Raw genomic sequence first — 26,403 nt, 5'->3', positions numbered from 1 at the left:
ATACAAAATTATGAGGGGCATTGATGGGAAGAAACGTTTTCCCTTAGTGAAGGCGTCAATAACCAGGGGGCATAGATTTAGGCTAAAGGGCAGGAGGTTTAGAGGGGATTTGAGGAAAGATTTTTTCACCCAGAGGGTGGTTGGAATCTGGAACGCACTGCCTGAAGATGTGGTGGAGGCAGGAACCCTCAACATTTAAGAAGTATTTAGATGAGCACTTGAAACGCCATAGCATACAAGGTTACGGGCCAAGTGCTGGAAAATGGGATTTGAATAGTTGGGTGCTGGATGGCCGGCACAGACATGGGCCGAAGGCCCTGTTTCTGTGCTGTATAACTCTATGACTCTATAACATCCTCACATATCCTTCTCCCATTGTTTGACAAGTAGACTGATTCACACTTGAGTGAGATAGGGCTGAACAGGAGTCCACAAATGCATCAACTGTGCAACTGATAAAAACTGACAAAGAAAAATGTTTCTAGCATCTCAAAACAATACAACTTGTTTCTGTGTCCCACTTTGTAACAAAATTATTAAACGGGCCACTTTGATTTCTTCAATAACATATGACAGGAGTGTAACAATCGGACCCCTTTTCTAATCTGAACTCAATAGCGGGTCTTTGATTTTATTCACACTACATTTTATTGATCTGGGCTCCAAAAAAAATAAAATCGCTCCATCACTGGCAGTCGTACATTTGGCTCCCTAGATTCTACATTCTGGAATACTCTCCCTGAACCCCTCTACCTCTCTCTCTTCCTTGAAGGCGTTCCTTAAAACTTCTCTCGCTGATCAAGCTTTTGGTCACCTGTCCTAATATCTCAAGTGGCTCAGTGTCACATTTGCTTAATAATCACCTGTGAAGTGTCTTGGGACAGTTTATTCTATTAAAGGTGTTATATAAATTTAAGTTATTGCTGTCAAGCATTTTGCCTCACGTGAACTCCTTCTGAAGGTGGGTCCTTGGGAACAAATAACCACCAGGAAGATTGTAGTTGGGTAACTCACCCTTGTAGTTTCGAAGATGAAATCTTTCCTTTGTGTTTTATCTTTCTCTTTCTCAAACACTATTCCCAGCTTGTTGTGGACGCGCTGTGACTTTATCAACTGCCGAACTGATAGGAAAAGAAAAAATGAATTCACTGATAACTTCTGGTCACCGCACTATAGGAAGAATGTGATTGCACTGGAGAGGGTTCAGAGGAGATTCACCAGGATGTTGCCTGGGCTGGAGCATTTCAGCTTTGAAGAGAGACTGGAAAGGCTAGGGTTGTTTTCCTTAGAGCAGAGAAGGCTGAGGGGGGACTTGATTGAGGTGTACAAGATTATGAGGGGCACTGAGCGGATAGATAGGAAGAAACTTTTCCCCTTAGCGGAGGTCTCAATAACCAGGGGGCATAGATTTAAGGTAAGGGGCAGGAAGTTTAGAGAGTATTTGAGGAATAAGTTTTTCACCCAGAGGGTGGTTGGAATCTGGAACACACTACCTGAAGGGGTGGTAGAGGCAGGAACCCTCACAACATTTAAGTATTTAGATGAGCATTTGAAACACCGTTGCATACAAGGCTATGGGCCAAGTGCTGGAAAATGGGATTACAATAGATAGGTGCTTGATGGCTGGCATAGACACGATGGGCCTATTTCCGTGCTGTATAACTCTATGACTCTAACCCCAGGTGTGTTTGTTTTACTGATGCTCATCCAATCAGTGCAGGCCAGGTCCAAACCTCTCAGGCCCAAGTGCAAGAGGCGAGCATGCTGAACCAGGAAGGCAGGAGCTTCAAAAGCCAGATATCAAACCTAATATCAACATTCTTATTACTTTAAAGATATTATGAGTTGCTGATACAAACTGATACTCCCCTACTCCTCTTCCTGGATATCTTTGACATTCACTGGAACAGGGACTTGATTTAATCGTTCATCTAGCTTGCAAAGAGCTGGCCAGGGTAGTACTAGTAGAGTGCTACAAATAGCATCAGCATCGCTAGGCTAGGGGTGCAGTAGTGTAGTGGTTCTGATAATGGGTTCCAACCGCATAAATTGAATTTAATCAAACTGGTAATATCCTTACACAGACCTGTGCTTCGAACCCATACTTGATGGCAGCTCAATAGATTATAGCTGGGTAATAAATGTGGCCTAACCACCATTGCCCACATCCTGAGAACACGTACTCCATCAGGCATGACTTTTATCAGTGAAGTAGTTGACGCTACTTCAGTAAACGTTTTTAAAGCTAAGGTAGATATATTTTTGAACAATAAAGGAATTAAGGGATACGGTGAGAGCGCGGGTAAGTGGATCTGAGTCCACGAAAAGATCAGCCATGATCTTATTGAATGGCGGAGCAGGCTCGAGGGGCCGGATGGCCTACTCCTGCTCCTAGTTCTTATGATTAGTGGCTGTCAAGCAAGCCTCTGATGCCACACAACGTTAGCACCCTGGACCAGCAATGCAAGCTTCCCCAAGGAAACTGAAGCTTTCATTTTAAATAAAATGAAGAAATGCTGGAAATACTCAGCAGGTCTGGCAGCATCTGTGGAGAGAGAAGCAGAGTTAACTTTTCAAGTCAGTGATCCTTCTTCAGAACTGGCAAATATTAGAAATGTAAAAGGTTATAAGCAAATGAAGCAGGGGTGGGGCAAGAGATGACAAAGGAGGTGGTGTAGATAGGACAAGGTCACAGAATAGCTTTCATTTTCATCCATTCTCATTGCTGTCTTTGCAACTTAATAAAAAAATCCAGAGGATTTTTACACTGCATCATCTGTCTTCTTTGGCTTCCTTGTCTCGAGAGACAATGGGTAAGTGCCTGGAGGGGGTCAGTGGTTTGTGAAGCAGCGCCTGGAGTGGCTATAAAGTCCAATTCTAGAGTGACAGGCTCTTCCACAGGTGCTGCAGATAAAATTGGTCGTTGGGGCTGTTACACAGTTGGCTCTCCCCTCGCACTTCTGTCTTTTTTCCTGCCAACAGCCAAGTCTCTTCAACTCGCCACACTTTAGCCCCGCCTTTATGGCTGTCCACCAGCTCTGGTGATCACTGGCAACTGACTCCCACGACTTGTGATCAACGTCACAGGACTTCATGTCTCTGATACCAGGGACGAGCTCGCTGTACGATGTGTCCTTGGGGATCCTGCCATCTTCCATGCGGCTCACACGGCCAAGCCATCTCAAGTGCCGCTGGCTCAGTCGGGTGTATATGCTGGGGATGTTGGCCGCCTCGAGGACTTCTGTGTTGGAGATACGGTCCTGCCACCAGATGCCAAGGATTCTCCAGAGGCAGCGAAGATGGAATGAGTTTAGACGTCGCTCTTGGCTGACATACGTTGTCCAGGCCTCACTGCCGTAGAGTAAGGTACTGAGGATACAGGCTTGATACACTCGGACTTTTGTGTTCTGTGTCAGTGCGCCATTTTCCCACACTCTCTTGGCCAATCTGGACATAGCAGTGGAAGCCTTTCCCATGCGCTTGTTGATTTCTGCACTGAGAGACAAGTTACTAGTGATAGTTGAGCCTAGATAGGTGAACTCTTGAACCACTTCCAGAGCGTGGTCGCTGATATTGATGGATGGTGCATTTCTGACGTCCTGTCCCATGATGTTCGTTTTCTTGAGGCTGATGGTTAGGCCAAATTCGTTGCAGGCAGCCACAATCCTGTCGATGAGTCTCTACAAACACTCTTCTGTGTGGGATGCTAATGCAACATCAGCAGAGGAGTTCCCTGATGAGGACTTTCCATACTTTGGTCTTTGCTCTTAGACGGGCAAGGTTGAACAACCTGCCACCTGAACATGTGTGGAGGAAAATTCCTTCTTCTGAAGACTTGAACGCATGTGAGAGCAGGAGAGAGATGATGATCCCAAACAGTGTGGGTGCGAGAACACAGCCCTGTTTCACACCACTCAGGATAGGAAAGTGGTCTGATGAGGCGCCGCTATGCTGAATTGTGACTTTCATAGTGTCAAGGAATGAGGTGATGATATTTAGTAGCTTTGGTGGACATCCGATCTTTGCTTGTAGTCTGAAGAGACCACGTCTGCTGACGAGGTCAAAGGCTTTGATGAGATCAATGAAAGCAATGTAGAGGGGCATCTGTTGTTCGTGGCATTTCTCCTGTAGCTGGCGAAGGAAGAACAGCATGTCAACGGTGGATCTCTGTGCCCAAAGGCCACACTGTGCCTCAGGGTAGACACGCTCAGCCAGCTTCTGGAGCCTGTTTAAAGCGACTCGAGCGAAGACTTTCCCCGCTATGCTGAGCAGGGAGATTCCACGGTAGTTGTTGCAGTCACTGCGGCCACCCTTGTTCTTATAGAGGGTGATGATATTGGCATCGTGCATGTCCTGTGGTACATGCCTCTTTCCATGCAAAAAGAACTCCCCTCCCCTCGAGCCATTCACAGTTCTGTTTCTAATTACAGACTGTAAATGTCGAAAGATTGTAGTGTAACTGAGACAGCAACGAAAGATCCTTATCAAAAGGGCAGCAGACTGGGGTGAGAGGAGTGATCAGCACTTTCCAGTAACAGTGAAGAAGCAAACCTATTTCCTCTGGTGGGGAAACCCAGAAAGAGCTGACAATCTTTAAAAATCCAATTGATCCCCTGAATCCACAGGCTTTTGGGAGAAGTTCCACTCCCCATTGATTGAAACTAGGTGCCTGGTTCATCATAGCTCTAATTTTAGGACCGATATTGTTAAGATCACAAAAAGGCATCGAGATGTGAAGTACAAGTGGGTAAATGGATCAGCCATGATCTATCTGAATGCCAGAACAGCTCTGAGAGACTCAACAGCCTCCGCCTGTAACTAAACCTGAGCAAGCTGGTGATATGTTCTATGATCTGAGCAATCAGGCAGTGGGGTGTGGAGAAGAGCTGGCTCTACTCTGTATCCAACTCTGTGCTGTACCTGCTGGGAGTGTTTGATGGGACAGTGTAGAGGGAGCTTTACTCTGTATCTAACCCCGTGCTGTACCTGCTGGGAGTCTTTGATGGGACAGTGCAGATGGAGCTTTACTCTACCAAATCCATACTGTATCTGCCATGGGAGCATTTGAAAGTGTACAGGGAGCGTTTATCTAACTCGCACTATAACATATGCAGGGTATATATTAATTTCATACCAACCAACTTACTCAGCATAGTAGCAAACATTCACAACACTTAGGTAGAAAACTTAGGCAGCAGGATAGTGTTAGTGTACTTGGCCCCAAACATCACCCAAATCATATATCACAATAAATAGCTCCCTGCTTACTCTTATCATGTGTAAATGTATTCCAGTCCTCCTGTGTGTCCTTGGATTTCTTCATTACCACCAGCTTTCCCCCCTCCACATCCACACTGAGTGAATACTTCTGTGATTTACCAATCTTTGTTAAATCGGTCAGATTCACATCCAGTTTCACCTGAGGAACATGAAAATAAGCGTTCAGATCATTGTCACAGTGATGAGAGGTGCGATAATTCTACTTCATCTTTTACCCTGTATGTGCCAGCTATACTTCCATGGGTAGCATGAGTCAAAAGGTCATGGGCTCAAGATCCACTCCGGAGACTTGAGCACATAACCCAGGCCGATACTCCCAGTGCAGTACTGAAGGAGAGCCGCACTATTGGAGGTGCTGTCTTTTAGATGAAACGTTAAACCCTTTTGGGTACATATAAAAGATATCTCAGGCACTATTTCAAAGAAAAGCAGGGGCAGTTCTCTCCAGAATCCTGGACAACATTTATCTCTCAATCAGCATCACTAAAACTAGATCTTCCGGTCATTATTTCATTATTATTTGTGCGAGCTTACTGTGCATCAAGCAGCTGCCATGCTTCCGACAATCTAACAGTGACTACACTTCAAAAGTACTTCATCACCCCGAGTTTGTGAACGGTGTTATAGAAACACAAACTTTTTTTTTTTACACAACATTTAAACGTATCTCAGTTTATTTCACACAGAAATCCCACCGTCCCCCAACTGATGCCTGGAGACTTGATGCAAAAGTTGAGAGAAATAACAGGACTTCAAGGCTGTTCAGTTCACACTTGGCCCTCCGCCGCTCTGACCAGCACTGAGCTGCGTGCTGTCATTACCATAATTCTAAAAATACACATGGCGAGGGGAGCATTCTGCCAGCTAGCATCAATTTCAACAGCTTTAAATCTCTGAAAATGAGTGAGATCACTGGCCCTAATTGTAACTGAGACAACACTGAAATATAAAATAACATGGCAATTAAACTTCAGAACCAATGAAACAGCTGGGGATATGGTGATGTTGTGGTAATGTCACTGCACTAGTTATTCTGCCATTAACACTCTCTATGGACTAATGCTATGTCTTTTAATACAACTATTAGCACTCCCTTTATCTTTGTTCCATGACATCTTCGTCATTTAATCTCTCCTTTCCTCTGTCCTATCACACACCTTTCCCTTTTGTTCTTCACCCCTCTTCACTTACTGAAAGCTGATTAACATTCCTAAACTTCCCCAGTTCTGATGAAAGGTCACAGACCTGAAACGGTAACTCTGCTTCTCTCCACAGATGCTGCCAGACCAGCTGAGTATTGCCAGCACTTTGTTTTTATTCCAGATTTCCAATATGCGCAGTATTTTGCTTTTATTATAGTAATCTAGAGGCCCAGGCTAATGCCTTGGAGAGAAAAGTTCAAAATCCCACCATGGCAGCTGGTGGAATTTAAATTTAATAAAAACATGGAATTTTTAAAAAATTCATTCATGGGATGTTGGCGTCGCTGGCTAAGCCAGCATTTATTGCCCATCCCGAATTGTCCGAGAGAACGTGATGGTGAGCTGCCTTCTTGAACCTCTGCAGTGCTCGGGGTGTAAGTACACCAACTGATAAGCACCTGAAATGCCCTAGCATACAAGGCTACGGGTCAAGTTCTGGAAAATGCGATCAGAATAGATATGCGCTTGATGGCTGGCACGGACACGATGGGACGAAGGGCCTGTTTCTGTGCTGTATACCTCTATGACTCTAACAGTACTGTTAGGGTGGGAGTTCCATGATTTTGACCCAGCGACAGTGAAGGAACAGCAACATAGTTCCAAGTCAGGATGGCGTGTGCGACTGAAAGCTAGTCTGAGTCAGTAATGGTGCCATGAAACTATTGACTGTCCTAAAAGCCCATCTGGTTCACCAATGTCCTTTAGAGAAGGAAATCTGCCATCCTTACTGGTCTGGCCTACCTATAAGGCTATAGACCAAGAGCTGGAAAGTGGGATTAGGCTGGATGGCTACTTGTCGGCTGGCACAGACACGATGGACTGAATGGTCTCTTTCCATGCTGTAAATTTTCATGATTCTATGATCATAACTTGCTTTGTCTAAAAAAAACTCACCTCCTCTCGTCAATTACCTTAAATCTGTGTCCTCTAGTTACTGGTCCTCCTGGCACTGGAAATAGTTTCTCCCTATCTACTCTATCAAAACCCTAATTTGGAACACTGCCATTAAATCTCCCTTTAACTTTCTCCACTCTTGAGAACAACCCCAAATTCTCCACATAACACAAGTCCCTCTTCCTAGTTTCTATTCAAGTAAACCTTCCTTGTCCAAGGCCTTGACATCCTTCCTAAAGTGTGGTGCCCAGAATTGGATACAATACTCCAGCTGGGGCCTAATCAGTGATTTAAAATGTTTTACCATAACTTCCACTAACAGGGGCATATAATGAACTTAGTCCCCATTCCTCATCCACCCCCAAACATACATTTTTGTGCAGGGTGGGTGGGGTTGGGGAAATAGAATTGACCATCCCAGAGATTCAGGGATTACAGGCACATCAATCCCTGAAATGAGGCAGCAGGGTCATTACCTCAAAAGCTTGTACTGGAATGCTCTTTGCCTTGCGAGGCACTGTGTGAGAGAACATCGATGACTGCGAAGTGAAGCTGGGGCAAGAACTCATTTCCTGCAGCGCTTTCAATGCCTGAGGGGAAGAAAATCAGCACACGAGAATGGCATATTGCACATTTTTAGTTAATACTGAGAATTCTAGTCAATCAACCAAGGCCCACAATGCAAGACACCACCAGACCTGAAGCAGCAAGTTGACAAAGTAAATCAAGAGCGAATCTGGGTTTTCAAAGCCAGTGGAGGGAAAGGAAGACAGAGGGAGCGAACAATATGACTAGCACACGAGAGACAAGAATGAAAGAAGTGAGAGAATACAAGAATCAATGAGAAAACAGGACAAGATGGGGAACAAACGAGAGACAAATGAACAAAAAGGAGAAAAAGGTTACCCATAGGGCAAGCGTGGTCTTCTATTCTATCCAGGAATGCCAGAGAAGTGTCAGAACAGCCTCCCTGGATAGAATGATGTGGTACAAGAGGCCATTTGGCCCATCATGCCTGTGCTGGCTCTTTGAAAGAGCTATCCAATTAGTCCCACTTACCTTTGCTCTTTCTCCATCATCCTGCAAATGTTTTCCTTTCCCTCTCTTTTAAAGGTTACTGTTGAATCTGCTTCTACCACCCTTTCAGACTGTGCATCCAGATCACAACTCACTGTGTATAAAGAAATTTCCTCACTTACACCTGATTCTTTTTGATTACCGACCCTCCTGCCCTGCAAGTTTCTCCTTATTTACTCTATTGAAAACCACTCAAATTTGAACAATCTCAAATCTCCCCTGAACCTTCTCTGTTCTAACAACCCATTTTCTCTCAACTCTCTGCACAACTCAAACCCCTCATCCCTGGTACCATTCTAGTAAAACTCCTCTGAACTCTCTCCAAAGCCTTGACATCCTTCCTAAATTGCGGTGCCTAAAATAGGGAACAATACTCCAGCTGGGGCCAAACCAATGTAGTATAAAGGTTTAGCATAATTCCTTGCTTTTGTACTCTCTGCCTCTATTTATAAAGCTAATATCCTGGATGCCTTTAACAAACATCTCAATCTGTCCTGCAACCTTCAAAGGCTTGTTTACATACGCCCCCATTCCTCCTGCATCCGCTTCAAAATTATATTTAGTTTATACTGTCTCTCCTCATTCTTCCCACAAAATTAATTACTTCTCAACCTTTGCATTAAATTTTATTTGCTTGTGGCTGCCCATTTCACCAGTCTAAGCCCATCGTCTCCTTTTTTCTTTTAACTACACTTTGAAGTGTTGTCTCATCTGCAAATTTTGAAATTATGCCCTGAATACCCAAGTCCAGATTATTAATAGACATCACAAAGAGCAGTTGCCCAATACTGACCCCTGTGGGACACCTCTGCAGATTTCTTTCCAGTCTGAAAAACAAACTGTTCACCAATGCTTTCTGTTTCTTAGCCAATTTCGTATCCACACATTCACTGCCCCTTTACTCCCATGGGCTTTAATTTTTCTAATAAGCCTATGATGTAGTATTTTATCAAACGGCTTTTGAAAGTCAATATACACGACATCAACCGCAGTACCCTTACCAACCTTTTATTGCAACAATTATTTTATCAAGGAACTCAAGTTGGCTAAATACAATTTGCCTTCAACAAATCCGTGATGGCCTTCATTTATTAATCCCATATTTCTCCAAGTACCAACTCATTCTGTCCCAGATTAATCACAGGATCATAGAATGATACAGCATAGGAGACGACCATTTAGCCCTTCGTGTCAGCGTTGACTCTTTGAAAGAGTTAACCAATTTTAATTTTCTATATACGTTCCTTCTTTGGGGGAAAAGGGAAAGATAACAGGAAAGTATACAGTCTTGCAGCAGTTATATTACTGGACTAATAATCCAGGGAATGAGAGTTCACCAGCAGGGCATTGAGAATTTGAATTGTTAAAAATATTCTGGAAACAAAAAGCTGCTGTCAGTTAAAGTGACCACGAAGCTGTCAGATTGTCACAAAAAAAAAAACTAGTTCATTAATGTCCCTTTAGGGAAGGAATCCTGCCATCTTTACCCAGTCTGGACCTACATTTTTTAAAAATTCGTTCCTGGGATGAGAGTGTTGCTGGCAAATCCCATCCATAATTGCCCTCGAGAAGGTGGTGGTGAGCTGCCTTCTTAAACTGCTGCAGTCCATGTGGTGTAGGTACACCCACAGTGCTATTAGGAAGGGAGTTCCAGGTTTTTGTCCCGGTGACTCCAGTCACACATCTACACAGCTGACCCTTAACTGCCCTATGAACTGACCTAGCAATGTATCAAACAGAAGGTTCAACATCACTTTCTTACAGGCAACTGGGGCAATAAATGCCAAACATGCGAGAATTAATTTAATATAAGTGACTATCAAGTACAATGTTGCGATTAACAGGAGTGATTTCCTACAATTACATCTAGTTCCATTCCTCTACCCAAAACAGGTTAGCTCATAAGGCCTGCCTCTGTTGCACTTCCTTTCCCTTTAAGTCCTCGTATGCTACTACTCCATGTAAGTCCAAGTTGGATGTCTCTAAAAGTTACCGACGTTAGGCTGATGGACCTGTAATTTGCCAGGTTATCGCTTTTCCCTTATTTGAGCAGAAATGTGACATTAGCAATCCTCCAGTCCTCTGGCATGACCCCCAGATATAAGGAGGTCAATAAAAAGGAATGAAACCGGACGGACCACCCGGCATCCACCTTGGCACCGGAAACGACAACGACAAACCCAGCCCTGTCGACCCTGCAAAGTCCTCCTTACCAACATCTGGGGGCTTGTGCCAAAGTTGGGAGAGCTGTCCCACAGGCTAGTCAAGCAACAGCCTGACACAGTCATACTCACGGAATCATACCTTACAGACAATGTCCCAGACACTGTCATCACCATCCCCGGGTATGTCCTGTCCCACCAGCAGGACAGACTCACCAGAGGTGGTGGCACAGTGGTATACAGTAGGGAGGGAGTTGCCCTGGGAGTCCTCAACATCGACTCCAGACCCCATGAAGTCTCATGGCATCAGGACAAACATGGACAAGGTAACCTCCTACTGATTACCACCTACCACCCTCCCTCAGCTGATGACTCAGTACTCCTCCATGTTGAACACCACTTGGAGGAAGCACGGAGGGTGGCAAGGGCACAAAATGTACTCTGGGTGAGGAACTTCAATGTCCATCACAAAGAGTGGCTCGGTAGCACCACTACTGACCGAGCTGGCCGAGTCCTAAAGGACATAGCTGCTAGACTGGGTCTGCGGCAGGTGGTGGGGGAACCAACACGAGGGAAAAACACACTTGACCTTGTCCTCACCAATCTGCCTGCCGCAGATGCTTCTGTCCATGACAGTATTGGTAGGAGTGACCACCGCACAGTCATTGTGGAGACGAAGTCCCGCCTTCACACTGAGGATACCGTCCATCGTGTTGTGTGGCACTACCACCGTGCTAAATGGGATAGATTTCGAACAGATCTAGCAATGCAAAATTGGGCATCCATGAGGTGCTGTGGGCCATCCGCAGCAGCAGAATTGTACTCAACCACAATCTGTAACCTCATGGCCCGGCATATACCCCACTCTACCATTACCATCAAGCCAGGAGACCAACCCTGGGGTTCAATGAAGAGTGCAGGAGGGCATGCCAGGAGCAGCACCAGGCATAACTCAAAATGAGGTGTCAACCTGATGAAGCTACAACACAGGACTATCTGTGTGCAAAACTGCGTAAGCAGCATGCGATAGACAGAGCTAAGCGATCCCATAACCAACGGATCAGATCTAAGCTCTGCAGTCCTGCCACATCCAGCCGTGAATGGTGGTGGACAATTAAACAACTAACTGGAGGAGGTGGCTCCACAAATATCCCCATCCTCAAGGATGGAGGAGCCCAGCAGATTAGTGCGAAAGATAAGGCTGAAGCATTTGCAACAATCTTCAGCCAGAAGTCCTCCTGAAGTCCCCAGCATCACAGATGCCAGACTTCAGCCAATTCGATTCACTCCGCATGATATCAATAAACGACTACGGGCCCTGACAATATTCCGGCAATAGTACTGAAGACTTGTGCTCCAGAACTTGCCGCTCCCCTAGCCAAGCTGTTCCAGTACAGCTACAACACTGGCATCTCCCCCGCAATGTGGAAAATTGCCCAGGTATGTCCTGTACACAAAAAGCAGGACAAGTCCAACCCAGCCAATTACCAGCCCATCTCAATCAGTAAAGTGATGGAAGGTGTCATCAACAGTGCCATCAAGCGGCACTTGCTTAGCAATAACCTGCTCAATGACACTCAGTTTGGGTTCCGTCAGGGCCACTCAGCTCCTGACCTCATTACAGCCTCGGTTCAAACATAGACAAAAGAGCTGAACTCAAGAGGTGAGGTGAGAGTGACTGCCCTTGACATCAAGGCAGCATCTGACTGAGTATGGCATCAAGGAGCCCTAGCAAAACTGAGGTCAATGGGAATCAGGGGGAAAACCCTCCGCTGGCTGGAGTCATACCTAGCACAAAGGAAGATGGTTGTGGTTTTTTTTTTTAAAGAGATACAGCACTGAAACAGGCCCTTCGGCCCACCGAGTCTGTGCCGAACATCAACCACCCATTTATACTAATCCTACACTAATCCCATATTCCTACCAAACATCCCCACCTGTCCCTATATTTCCCTACCACCTACCTATACTAGTGACAATTTATAATGGCCAATTTACCTATCAACCTGCAAGTCTTTTGGCTTGTGGGAGGAAACCGGAGGCACCCGGAGAAAACCCACGCAGACACAGGGAGAACTTGCAAACTCCACACAGGCAGTACCCGGAATCGAACCCAGGTCCCTGGAGCTGTGAGGCTGCGGTGCTAACCACTGCGCCACTGTGCTGCCCTTGGTTGTTGGAGGTCAATCATCTGAGCTTTAGGACATCACTGCATGAGTTCCTCAGGGTAGTGTCCTAGGCCCAACCATCTTCAGCTGCTTCATCAATGACCTACCTTGAATCATAAGGTCAGAAGTGGGGATGTTCGCTGATGATTGCACAATGTTCAGCACCATTCGTGACTCCTCAGATACTGAAGCAGTCCGTGTAGAAATGCAGCAAGACCTGGACAATATCTAGGCTTGGGCTGATAAGTGGCAAGTAACATTCGAGCCACACAAGTGCCAGGCAATGACCATCTCCAACAAGAGAGAATCTAACCATCTCCCCTTGACATTCAACGGCAAAACCATCGCTGAATCCCCCACTATCAACATCCTCGGGGCTACCATTGACCAGAAACTGAACTGGAGTAGCCATATAAATACCGTGGCTACAAGAGCAGGTCAGAGGCTAGGAATCCTGAGGCAACTCACCTCCTGACTTCCCAAAGCATGTCCACCATCTACAAGGCACAAGTCAGGAGTGTGATGGAATACTCCCCACTTGCCTGGATGGGTGCAGCTCCAACAACACTCAAGAAACTCGACACCATCCAGGACAAAGCAGCCCGCTTGATTTGCACCCCATCTACAAACATTCACTCCCGTCAACACCGACGCACAGTGGCAGCAGTGTGTACCATCTACAAGATGCACTGCAGCAATGCACCAAGGCTCCTTAGACAGCACTTTCCAAACCCGCAACCTCTACCAACTAGAAGGACAAGGGCAGCAAATGCATGGGAACACCATCACCTGCAAGTTCCCCTCCAAGTCACACACCATCCTGACTTGGAACTATATCGCCGTTCCTTCACTGTCACTGGGTCAAAATCCTGAAACTCCTTTCCTAACAGCACTGTGGGTGTACCTACCCCAAATGGGCTGCAGCGGTTCGAGAAGGCAGCTCACCACCACCTTCTCAAGGGCAATTAGGGATGGTCAATAAATGCTGGCCTAGCCAGCGCCGCCCACATCCCTAAATGAATAAACAAAAAGGAAGACTGTGGTCAGAGCCTCTAACTTCTACCCTTACTTCCCTATGAAACCAAGGATGCATCCGATCCAGACCGGGTGACTGTTCTACTTTGACTGCAACCAACCTTTCAATTACCTCCTCGTTATTGATTTATATCCTATCCAATTTCTCTACTACCTTCACTGTGACATTGACATATTTTTTCAGGAAGACAGATGCAAAGTACTTATATGGCACCTCAACCATGCCCTCTGTCTTCACAAGATGATCTTGTTAGGATCCCCTTTAGTTCGAAACCAGCCCCACCCTTCCTTGCCTACCATTTTACTATTTATATAGTGTCATAACTGCAGAGGGAGCTCATCCGACCCAGAGTCCACGCTGGCTCTCCGAAGAGCAATTCAGTTAGTCCCATTGCCCTGCTCTAATTGCTGATAAAAGATAAGGTAGCACGATTCAGATTATCGTTACGGTGAGGAAAAACAAGCCTTCGGGCCCATCAATGCACATTATCACCTAAACAGGCAGCTTCATGCACTATCTTCCTCAGTCATCAGTAAAGCCTCCTACAGGAAGGCTGATTTGTGTTATTTTTAGCTTTCTGTGAAAGGTTAAAAACAGCACTGTAAAATTTTTTTGTGATGATGAATAAGATAATATGACTGAGCGTGCAATCATCATACCCAGCCAGTGTGTTAAATGCTGCAGCACAGTGAGCTTGTGATCTGGGGAGAAGCGCGAGAGGGAGTGTGTAAAAGGAAGAGAGTTTGCAACTTTCACAACACAACATGCACACAATGTTAACCTTCTTGGGTTCCACTAAAAGAAACCATTCACGCTCCAGCAGAAAGTCCTTGGCCTCTCACCTTCCTCTCCATAGATGACAGAAGGTCCTTCAGGACGGACAGCTTCACAACCAGGTTTTCCAACTCCTGATCACCACCCTGACTGCTGGCCTGCAATAAAAACATCGCCTGGATCAATCCAACAAATACATCGCCAGGATCAAACCAGAAAAATAATTGTCAGAATTTTATAAGCTTCTATTTGTAGGGAAATTCATCTTTCAAAAATTTTATTGGCTTCTCCAATTCTGGACTCTTGTGTATTCCCTATTTTAATCCAACATTGGTGACTGTGCCTTCAGCTGCCTGGGCGCCAAGCTCTAGAATTCCCTCCCTAAACCTCCCCACTTCTCTTTCCTCCTTTAAGATATTCATTAAAAACCTACCTCTTTGAGCAAGCTTTTGGTCACCTGCCCTAATATCTCCTTATGTGCTCAAACTTTGTTTGAAAACACTCCTGTGAAGTGCCTTTTGACGTTTTATGTTAAAAGTACGATACAAATGCAAGTTGTTGTAAAGGTTGTTGGAGCTGCATTCATCCAGGAAAGTGAAGAGTATTCCATCACAGTCCTGACTTGTGCCTTTAGATGGTGCTCAGGCTTTTATCCGTCTCATTCCATTGAAGTTAGCCCTCTTCCAATTTAGATGTTCTACTTCAGATTGTTCCTTGCTGCTCTCCATTACTAATCTAAACCTTATTATGCAATGACCACTCTTACCCAAGTGCTCCTCCAGAGACACTTGGTCCACCTCATTTCCCAGCACCAGATCCTGCAATGCCTCCTTCCTAGCTGTACGGAGAACATACTGGGAGTGTTTGATGGGACAGTGTAGTGGCAGTTTTATTCTTTATCTTACCCACGCTGTACCTGCCGTGGGAGTGTTTGTAGCCGGAGCTTTATTCTAACCCGTCCTGCAGCCAGCACTAGATGAATGAAATAATGTGGGAATACACAAGGTCATAAGAACTAGGAGCAGGAGTAGGCAATTCAGCCCCTCGAGCCTGCTCCGCCATTCAATGCGATCGTGGCAGATCTCATCTCAGCCTCAGCTTCACTTTCCTACCCGTTCTCCATAACCCTTCAACCCTTTACTAATTAAAAACCTGTCTATCTCCTCAAATTTACTCAATGTGCCGGCATCAGCCGCACTCTGGATTGTAGTGAATTCCACAGACTTGCAATCCTTTGAGAGAAGTAATTTCTCATCTTGGTTTTAAATCTGCTACCCCTTATCCTAAAACTATGATCTCTCGTTCTAGATTGCCCCACAAGACGAAGCATCCTCTCTACATCTACTTTGTCAATCCCCTTAATCATTTTATATACCTCAATTAGATCTCCTCTCATTCTTCTAAACTCTAGTGAGTAAAGGCCTAAACTTCTCAAACTCTTCATAAGACGAACCCCTCATCCCTGGAATCAATCTAGTGAACCTCCTCTGAACTGCCTCCAATGCAACTACATCCCTCCTCAAGTAAGGGGACCAAAACGGTACACAATACTCCAGGTGCGGTCTCAATGTCTTGTACAGTTGCAGCAACACTTCACTACTTTTATATTCTATTCCTTTAGCAATAAATGCCAAAATTCCATTTGCCTTCCTTATTACCTGCTGTACCTGCATACTTAGCTTTCTGCGATTCATTCATGAGGACACCCAGATCCCTCTGCACCAAAGCACTCTGATGTTTCTCTCCATTTAGATAATAATTTGTCTTTCTATTCTTCCGACCAAAATGGATAACCTCACACTTATCCACGTTCAACTCTCTCTGCCAAATTTTGGCCCATTCACCTAACCTACCAATATCCATTTGTAAATTTCTATTTCTTTATTGCAACTTACTATCCCACCTATTTTAGTGTCATCTGCAAATTTGGCTATTGTTCCTTCTATCCCTGCATCCAAGTCATTAGTATATACTGTAAATAGTTGGACCGAACCCTGTGGCACCCCACTAGTTACATCTTGCCAACCAGAAAAAGAACCATTTATCCGTTCTCAACATGTCAAGTTTTAATGAATACAATTTTCTTTCCTGTAGAAAAGTCATGTTGCAACTGGCTTGCAAATTTACATGAAGACTAGAAACAAATAAAATGTAACGAAAAAGCTTGAAGTGATAATAGTATCAGGCTATTTTGTTACAAGTCTCCTTTCTTTGAAGATACTGTCACTACTATTGTCAGCATTATAATGGAATACTTGTGCTTAATGAGGTGAGTACTGCCCTTGATATCAAGGCAGCAATTGACCAAGTGTGGCATCGAGAAGCCCTAGCCAAATTGAAGATAATGGGAACCAGAGGGAAAACTCTCCACTGGTTGGAATCACAGCTAATACAAAGGAAGATGGTTGTGGTTGTTACAGGCCAAACATCTAAGCCTCAGGACATTCCTGCAGGAGTTCCTCAGGATGGTGTCATAGGCTTAACCACCTTTAGCTGCTTCATCAATGACCTTCCTTCCATAAGAAGATCAGAAGTGGGTATGTTTGATAATTGTGCAGTACCATTTGCAACTCCTCAGATACTGAAGCAGGCCATATACAGCAATACCTGGACAACGTTTAGGCTTGGGCTGATAAGTGGCATGTAACATTCACGGCACACAAGTGCCGGGCAATTATCATCTCCAACAAGAGGGAATCTAACCATTTCCCCTTGATGCTCAACGCCATTACCATCAACAACATTCTAGGGTTTACCTTTGACCAGAAATTTAAATTGGAGCAGCCATATAAATAATGTGGCTACAAGAGCAGGTCAGAGGCTGGTAAATCTACGGCAAGTAACTCACCTCCTTACTCCCCAAAGCCTGTCTACCATCAACAAGTCACTAGTCAGGAGTATGATGGAACACTCTCCACTTGCCTGGATGAGTGCAGCTCCAACAACACTCAAGAAGCTCAACACCATCCAGTGCTTGATTGGCACCCCAACCACCATCTTAAATATTCACTCCCTCCACCACCAGCACACAGTGGCAGCAATGTGTACCATGTACATGATGCACTGCAGCAACTTACCAAGGTTCCTTAGACAGCACCTTCCAAACCCTCTACCTCTACCACCTAAAAGGACAAGGGCAGCAGGCGCATGGAACACCACTTGCAAGTTCCCATCCAAGCCAGACATCATCCTGACTTGGAACTATATCGTTGTTCACTGTCGCTGAGTCAAAAATCTGGAACTTCCTTCCTAACAGCACTGTGGGTGTACCCACACCAGATGGACTACAGTGGTTCAAGAAGGCAGCTCATCACATCTTCTCAAGGGCAATTACGGATGGCCAGCAATGCTCACATCCCATGAAAGAATAAAAGTTAGATTTTTGAAACAATTTATCTTCCACAGTGCTCCTTGCATATTAAAAAGTCTTGAGGACTTGATGGGGCAAAATCAAGAGAAGCAGGAAAAGGAGGAAGATTCTGGGCAGCAACGGTCGGAGTGAGAGGGTCCAATGTATTACTTTTAAGGAGACCTGTGAAAGTAGCGCAGTACCAAGACAAAGCAACTTTAGGGGCAAACTCCACAGTACAAAGACAGAGCTACCTCCAATATTGTGGAGTGGGGAACAACAAATTGCATTTCCATTGCACCGTTAACCTGGCTAAACATCCCAAGGTACCTCAGAGCATTATCAAACAAAATTTGACACATAGCCACGTAAGGAGATATTAGGATAGGTGACCTAAAGATTGGTGAAAGTAGGTTTTAAGGAGCATCTTAATTGAGGAGGGAGAAGTGGGGATGTTTAGAGAGGGGAATTCCAGGATTTAGAGCCCAGATCGCTGAAGGCATGACTGCCAGTGGTGAAGCAAAGGAAGTGGGAGATGGAGACACAGGATTTGGAGAAAGCGGAAATCTGAGGGTTGTAGGGCTGGAGGAAGTTAGAGAGATAGGCGCGGCAAGGATTTGAATACAGGTATTCAATCGAGGTATTGCCAGAACTGGAGCCCAGGGTGCGACAAGTGAACAGGGAGTTGACATGGTATCAGAGGAAGGGACGTACAGCTGAAAAGGTTCATTCTTGCTGACATAGTGCACAACTGTACAGAGGGAAATAGGATCAACAATTACAGCATATTCATGCCAAAACAGAAACGTCAGTACCTGCTGGATAAGCCGTGTCAGCAGTGGAGAGCTCTGCTGGTCAAATATCTTGGATAATATTTCCAGGCCAGCCAGGACTTTATCAACTTCACTGCAATGAGAAAGAAACCTTATATAAACAGGTAGATTAGGCAAAACAGTCACCCATGAGTACCAGGTAATATTATACAGGAACAAGAGCGCAGCGATTAATTACTGGACTAGTAATCCAGAGGATTCAAATCTCACCATCGCAGTTTGAGAATTTGATTACAGCTTCAAATGTTGCCCAGATCACTGAACTCCCTAGACAGGATCTTCAAAGTCCCAGATGAATAGATTGATAGGGCCAAAGTTTGACTTCTCAATTGAGGCAATGTGTGTCAGCCGTGCCTACGGGGACAGCACTCTTGCCTGAGTCAGAAGGTTGTGGATTGAACACAAAAAATTAGGGTTGGCACAGTGGCGCAGTGACTAGCACCGCAACCTCTCAGCTCCAGCGACCCGGGTTTGGTTCTGGGTACTGCCTGTGCGGAGTTTGCAAGTTCTCCCCGTGACCGCGTGGGTTTTCGCTGGGTGCTCCGGTTTCCTCCCACAGCCAAAGACTTGCAGGTTGATAGGTAAATTGGCCATTGTAAATTGCCCCTAGTGTAGGTAGGTTGTAGGAGAATGGTGGGAATGTGGTAGGGAATATGGGATTAATGTAGGATTAGTATAAATGGGTGTTTCTTGGTTGGCACAGACCCTGTTTCAGTGCTGTATCTCTCTATGACTCCAGTGCAGTATGAAGGGAGTGCTGTACTGTCGGAGAAAATGCTAAACGATACCTTGTCTGCCTCCTCTGGCTGGAGGTAAAAGATCCCATGGCACGAGCAAGGGGGTTCTCCCCAGTGTCCTGGCTAATATTTATTCCTCAACCAACATTACTGAAACAGATTATCTGGTCATTATAAAACTGCTGTTTGAGAGTGCTTGCGTGCAAATTGGCTGCTGTTCCTATGTTACAACAGTGGCTACCCTTCAAAAGTACCTAATTGGCTGTAAAGCACTTTGGAACTTCCTGAGGTCATGAAAGGAGCTATACAAATGCAAGTCTTTCCTTTAGCACCTCCTTAGGACTGCACTCAAGTGTCGGCCTAGATTGTGAATAAGCCACAACCTTGCGCTCCTGAGACAGAAGTGACGTCAACTAAGCCTAACCAGGCTTGTAAAGTCTCAGTTACAAGCATACGCCACAAAAGGACAGGTATAACTAGGACCCATGAGGGTACCCATAGCAACAACTTTTATTTGAAGGGAGTGAGTGGAGTTGAAGGAGAAGTTGTTCAATTTAAGAACAAGTTTAGCCAGGCGGAGGAGGGGGGTGGTGGATGGGGACTGGTTGGGCCTCTGTTCAAGGAAGCAGAGAGCCCTCAGACCGTCCTGGTAGCCTCACGGGCCTGTTCCACTATTAGATCTTCGCTGATTAGCTCCATTTACATCCCTTTGATCCATATCTTTTGATAAATTTACCTAAAAAAAAAAGCTAATGCCTTTCACAGTCTATTCACAGAATCTTAGCACAGATGAAATTCATTCCACCCATCAAGCCTGTGCTGGTTCTTTCAAAGGACCATTCAATTAGCCCTGCTCCCCTAAACTTTAGATGCTTTGGAGAGGGTGCAGAGGAGGTTCACCAGGATGTTGCCCGGTATGGAGGGCGCTAGCTGTGAAGAGAGGTTGAGTAGATTAGGATTATTTTCATTAGAAAGGTGGAGGTTGAGGGGGGACCTGATTGAGGTGTACAAAATCATGAGAGGTATAGACAGGGTGGATAGCAAGAAGCTTTTTCCCCCAGAGTGGGGGATTCAATTACTAGGGGTCACGAGTTCAAAGTGAGAGGGGAAAAGTTTAGGGGGGATATGCGTGGAAAGTTCTTTACGCAGAGGGTGGTGGGTGCCTGGAACGTGTTGCCAGCGGAGGTGGTAGACGCGGGCACGATAGCATCTTTTAAGATGTATCTAGACAGATACATGAATGGGCAGGAAGCAAAGAGATACAGACCCTTAGAAAATAGGCGACATGTTTAGCTAGAGGATCTGGATCGGCGCAGGCTTGGAGGGCCGAAGGGCCTGTTCCTGTGCTGTAATTTTCTTTGTTCTTTACCCCTATTCTGCAAACTTTTTCCATTTGAAGTATATATCCTTTTCGCGAGAGGAGGGATGAAGGAATACAGAGTACCCCTTGAAAGGGAATAGGACTAAGTGGATAGCTCTCTCAAAAAGTCATCAAAAACTTGCATTTATATAACCTTCAGCATATGAAAACATCCCAAGGTACCTCACATGAGCATAAACAGGCAAAATTTGACACCAAGCCCGTAAAACAAACATTAGGACAACAACCAAATGTATTTTAAGAGGGTCTTAAAGGAAGAAAGAGGTAGAGAGGTTCAGGGAGGAAATTGCAGAGCTTGGGGCCTAAACAACTAAAGACACTGAAGAATGCAGGGCATAGACAAGATGCCAGAGTTAGAGAAATGCAGAGTTCTCAGATGGTTATAGAGCTAGTTACAGACACAATGGGTGAAATGGTTGCCTTCTGTACTGTAAAGCTGCATGATTCTGCAGAGTTACAAATGGGTGCATAAATCCTAAAAAGCCCAATGGGTCAAGATGCTGCAGGGTGTAGCACATAACTTGCATATATATATAGCGCCTTTAACATAGTAAAGTGTCCCAAGGCACTTCATCGGAGCACTATCAAACAAGATTTGACACCAAATTACTTGAGGAGCTATTAGGGTAGATGACCAAAAGCTTGGTCTAAGAGGTAGGTTTTAAGTGTCTTAAAAGGAGGAAAAAAAGAGATAGAGAAGCAGGTTTAGAAGGGAATTACAAAGCTTGGGGCCTCAGCAACTCAAGGCACAGCCACCAATGGTGGGGGTGACTAAAAATCGGGGATACGCAAGAGGCCAGAAATGGAGGAGCGCAGAGATCGCAAAGGTTTGTAGGGCTAGGGGAGGTTACAGAGACAGGGCGGAAGAATTTGAAAACAAGGTGGTGAATTTTGAAATGGTGGCCTTGCTCAGCTGGGTAGGTCTGGGAGCATAGGTGACTGGGACTTTGTGCAAGTTAGGATACGGGCAGCAGAGTTTTGGATCTCAAGTTTACAGTAAGTGGAATATGGGAGTCCGACCAGGAGTGCATTTGAATAGTCAAGTCTAGATGTAACAAAGGCACGGATGAGGGTTTCAGCAGCAAATGAGATGATGCAAGGACGGAGGTGGAAGTAGTCAGTCTTGGTGTTGGAGTGGACGTATGGTCCGGAGCTCATCTCGGGGTCAAATATGACAGTGGTTGTTTTTATGATCCTGTAGTTATTTTTTCCGGGAAGAATGTGGTGTGCCTTTAAGGCTGGAAAAAGAGCTGTACTGTTTTAGGCAAGCGCTCTAAAGACTGAATTAAAGAATGCATTCTCATTGCCTTGGATACAGCCACTCAGACTGAACATCGAGAGATACATTTGTTACAATTTAATCTTGAACTGGCTTATAGTCTGTTCTAACAGGAGAAGACAGACAGCTGTGTGTTAGCACCTGAAAGAATAGCTCTCAGCCCATTTAAACTGAAGGAAGAGAATTTAACGTATTTATTATTCTCTCTCAAAATTCTAAAAAAGTCAAGCCAAAACAGTGCTCTCTGATAATTTAAACTGAAAGAAGGGAAGTTAGACTGTGACGATCTTTTATCCCTCAAAAATTCTAAAGCCAGATTGATTCTATTGAAAGTGGTTGCGAGTTGATGATCTACTGCGGTCAGCACTGGAGAAGGAAAGCATCACTTACTGCTGGAATTAGACTATGGAATGTCCTACTGTTGAAGAACCTTTTTTTCGCCCCATCGGACAGCTGTGAGGACTTCAAGCAACCTTGGACATTTTTCCAACGCCAGAAGGAGCGTAAATTTGCAAGGACTCTAATTTTTCTATTTTAAATGTTGTTTATATCTTCGTAGTGTTTAAGAATTTAGTTTTTCTAATTAAACAGTTAATTTGTTGATTTAAAGACACCTGGTTTGGTTAGCCTCATTCGGGAGGTTAATAGATGGTACAATTTGGCTGGGTCTTTCTTCAATTTGGAAAGTTTAACAATGATGTGTTAGGCAATCTGTGGAGGAACGGGATTGAATTAAGTGCGTTTCTCCCACCACAATCAGAATCGTATATTTTGATTGGGGGCTTTGACTGGCACGGTCAGTCGTACCATTGTGAACAGTCTGATTCAGCCTCAGATAGTTGCCAGGGAGTGGGCTGGAATCGGTGGCTATGGAATGGAGATGTGGCAGGGACCAAGAACAAGGGAGTCAGTTTTGCCAATATCTAGTCGGAGAAAATTTCTACTCATTCAGCATTGGATGTCAGAGGACAAGTATGACAACTGAGACAGTGGAAGGGTCGAAAAAGGTGGTGGTGAGGTATAGCTGGATGTCGTCATTGTACATGTGGAAACTGATGCTGTGTTTTATGATGTCACCGAGGGACTGGATGCAGATGAGAAACAAAAGGTTAGTAAGCCAGGTAGCTGATCCCAGCAGGGGCTGCAGTTGAGATACAGAAATAAAAAGTCAGCCCTGGCTCCCACATCTCAATCCTATCCTGTGTTCAGGTGGGGACACCAGGTGAAGATAAGGTTGGATCTTAGTAGCGACACCTCCCCAAGGGGAACTAACCTGCCCACATCCATGGCCCACAGAAAACACTGAAAATAGCCACTTGAATGTTTCACACAAAAGCAACCAATGCCTGGTGGAACCACATACCCCAGTGCTAGACAATATCTCCAAAAATCCAGGATTCAAATTCACTGGGGCAGGTTGTGAAGTGAATTGAATAAATCCAGTGATTCAAGGACTGGCCTCTGATTAAACAACTACGAAAGCTACCAGATAGCCATAAATACTCAAATGATTCACTCATGCCCTGTAGGGTGGGGAACTTGCTACCCCTACCTGGTCTGGCCTTCATGGGACTCCAGTTCCCCTCTGTATGGTTGACTCTTAAAGATCTCATGGCTATTAGGGATGGGCCATAAATATAAGATAACCACTAATAAATCCAATCGGGAATTTGGTAGAAAGCTCTATCTTGACTGTAATTAGAATGTGGAACTAGCTATCACAAGGAGTAATTGAGGTCAACAGGAGAGCTGCATTTAAGGGAAAGGGAAGCTAGATAAACATAAGAAAGAAACAGAAGGATAAATAGATAGTAGCTTCCAAACCCACGACCTCTACCACCTAGAAGGACAAGGGCAGCAGATGCATGGGAACACCACCACCTGCAAGTTCCCCTCCAAGCCACACACCATCCTGACTTGGAACTAAATTGCCGTTCCTTCACTGTCGCTGGGTCAAAATCCTGGAAATCCCCTCCTAACAGCACGGTTGGTGTACCGACACCCCAAATACTGCAGCTGTTCAAGAAGGCAGCACGCCACCACCTTCTCAAGGGCAACGCAGGTGGATAAGGTAGTCAAGAAGGCATTCGGCATGCTTGCCTTCATCGGTCGGGGCACAGAGTATAAAAATTGGCAAGTCATGTTGCAGCTGTACAGAACCTTAGTTAGGCCACACTTAGAATATTGCGTGCAATTCTGGTCGCCACACTACCAGAAGGACATGGAGGCTTTGGAGAGGGTACAGAAGAGGTTTACCAGGATGTTGCCTGGTCTGGAGGGCATTAGCTATGAGGAGAGGTTGGATAAGCGGCATGGATAGAATGGATAGTCAGAAGCTTTTTCCCAGGGTGAAAGAGTCAGTTACTAGGGGACATAGGTTTAAGGTGAGAGGGGCAAAGTTTAGAGGGGATGTGCGAGGCAAGTTCTTTACACAGAGGGTGGTGAGTGCCTGGAACTTGCTGCCGGGGGAGGTGGTGGAAGCAGGTACGATAATGACGTTTAAGAGGCATCTTGACAAATACATGAATAGTTTGGGAAGAGAGGGATACGGTCCCCGGAAGTGCAGAAGGTTTTAGTTTAGGCAGGCATCAAGATCGGCGCAGGCTTGGAGGGCCGAATGGCCTGTTCCTGTGCTGTTCTTTGTAATTAGGGATGGGCAATAAATGCTGGCCTAGCCAGCAACACCCACATCCTGTGAATGAATAAAAAAAATGTGCTGATAGGGTGAGATAAAAAGGGACAAGAGGAGATTCGTATGAAGCATGTACACAAGCATGAACCAGATGTGCCAAATGGCCTGTTCCTGTGCTATAGCCTCCATGTAATTCTACGTGATAAATACTGGGCTGGCTGTATCCTGATCCCATTGAAATAAAAAGGGAAACTGAAGGTAACTTGTGCAAAGAGGATGCTGAATGGAGGGCATGCTACCAGCTTACAACTCCTTTTGAGCCAAGAATCATAAGCACTGCAAGAGGTGTTTGATTTATAAGAAGCATGGCTCTGTGTTGGGATTCCTCACGACCTGCACGCAGCTGCAACAACACATGAATCATTTCCTCCCCTCGGACTGCGACTGAAGCTGGGAACACTGATGCTTTTCTTTGCACCTCGCCTGAACGGTTTAAGACTTCACACAGCAGACAACTGTTGAGCAGCAAAGGAAAAAAACTGCCTCTATCCAGAGTCTCGGGAAGCAGATCAATCTTTCACTCTTTCTACTTTGCTTCTCTGAAGTTAGCTGCTGTGTTGAGCTGCTGAGAAGCATAATTAATTAATTGATGTTAAAGCTGGATGTGAAGTGATGTTTTAATTGGCTCTTGCCCGATTTCCAATATCAGTTGCGTTCAGGAAACTGCAACATAAACTGATCCCAACTACCACAAAGGCAGCATTTTATCCACTCCTCTCCCACCACATATACCCCTCCTTTTCTGAAGATGAGACACTAAATCAAGGCCTCATCTGTCCTCTGCATTCAGCTCTGGACATCGCCTAATCGGAAGATGAGGTGCTGTTCCTTGAGCTTGTGTTGATGTTCACTGACTGAGGATACAAATGTGGACATGAGAACAAAGTGGCGAATTAAAATTGCAAGCAACCGGAAGCTCGGGATCATGCTTGCCGACCGAGCAGAGGTGTTCTGCCAAGTGGTCACCCAATCTACGTTTGGTCTCCCCAGTGTAGAGGAGACCACACTGTGAGCAGCAAATATATTATACTTGTATTGTAAGTAGTACAAGTAATTCGCTGTTGCATGTTGAAGGAGTGTTTGGGTCCTTGAATGGTGAGCAGAGAGGGGGTAAAAGGGGAAGTTATTACACCTCCTGCAATTATGGGAAGATGCTGTCGGGGATGATGGAGTGGACCAGGGTGTCACGGAGGGAACGGTCCCTTCAGAATGCTGACGGGGAGGGGAAGGGAAGATGTGTTTGGTGATGGCATCAAGCTGGAGGTGGCAGAAATGACAGAGGATGATCCTTTGGATGTGGAGACTGGTGGGGTGGAAGGTGAGGACAAGGGGAACTCTGTCGCGTTTCTGGGAGGGAGGGGAAGGGGTGAGGGCAGAGGTGTGGGAAGCGGGTCAGACATGGTTGAGGGCCCTGTGTACCACAGCGCGGGGGAATTCTCAGTTGAGGAGAAAAGACAGCATTTTGGAAGCTCTATTGTGGAAGGTTGCATCATCATAACAGATATGTTGGAGACGGAGAAACTGGGTGAATGGGATGGA

The 26,403-nt window shown here is 45.3% G+C and overlaps 1 protein-coding gene across 1 annotated transcript in view; it reads right to left on the bottom strand.

The window, feature by feature from the left end:
• inppl1a (inositol polyphosphate phosphatase-like 1a) overlaps positions 1 to 26,403 on the bottom strand; it is a 236,145-nt gene that overhangs the window by 55,747 nt on the left and 153,995 nt on the right. The window contains exons 6-10 of the mRNA XM_068033038.1: positions 18,758 to 18,848; positions 14,662 to 14,751; positions 7,853 to 7,966; positions 5,269 to 5,419; positions 1,015 to 1,121 (exon numbers count right to left, since the gene is read on the bottom strand). Coding sequence (XP_067889139.1) covers positions 1,015 to 1,121; positions 5,269 to 5,419; positions 7,853 to 7,966; positions 14,662 to 14,751; positions 18,758 to 18,848 — 553 coding nt within the window. The remainder of the gene's footprint in view (positions 1 to 1,014; positions 1,122 to 5,268; positions 5,420 to 7,852; positions 7,967 to 14,661; positions 14,752 to 18,757; positions 18,849 to 26,403) is intronic.

This window comes from Heterodontus francisci, chromosome 6 (assembly GCF_036365525.1).
Source record: "Heterodontus francisci isolate sHetFra1 chromosome 6, sHetFra1.hap1, whole genome shotgun sequence".
In the NCBI taxonomy this organism is placed as follows: domain Eukaryota; kingdom Metazoa; phylum Chordata; class Chondrichthyes; order Heterodontiformes; family Heterodontidae; genus Heterodontus; species Heterodontus francisci.
This window is presented reverse-complemented; position numbering and strand designations above follow the sequence as displayed.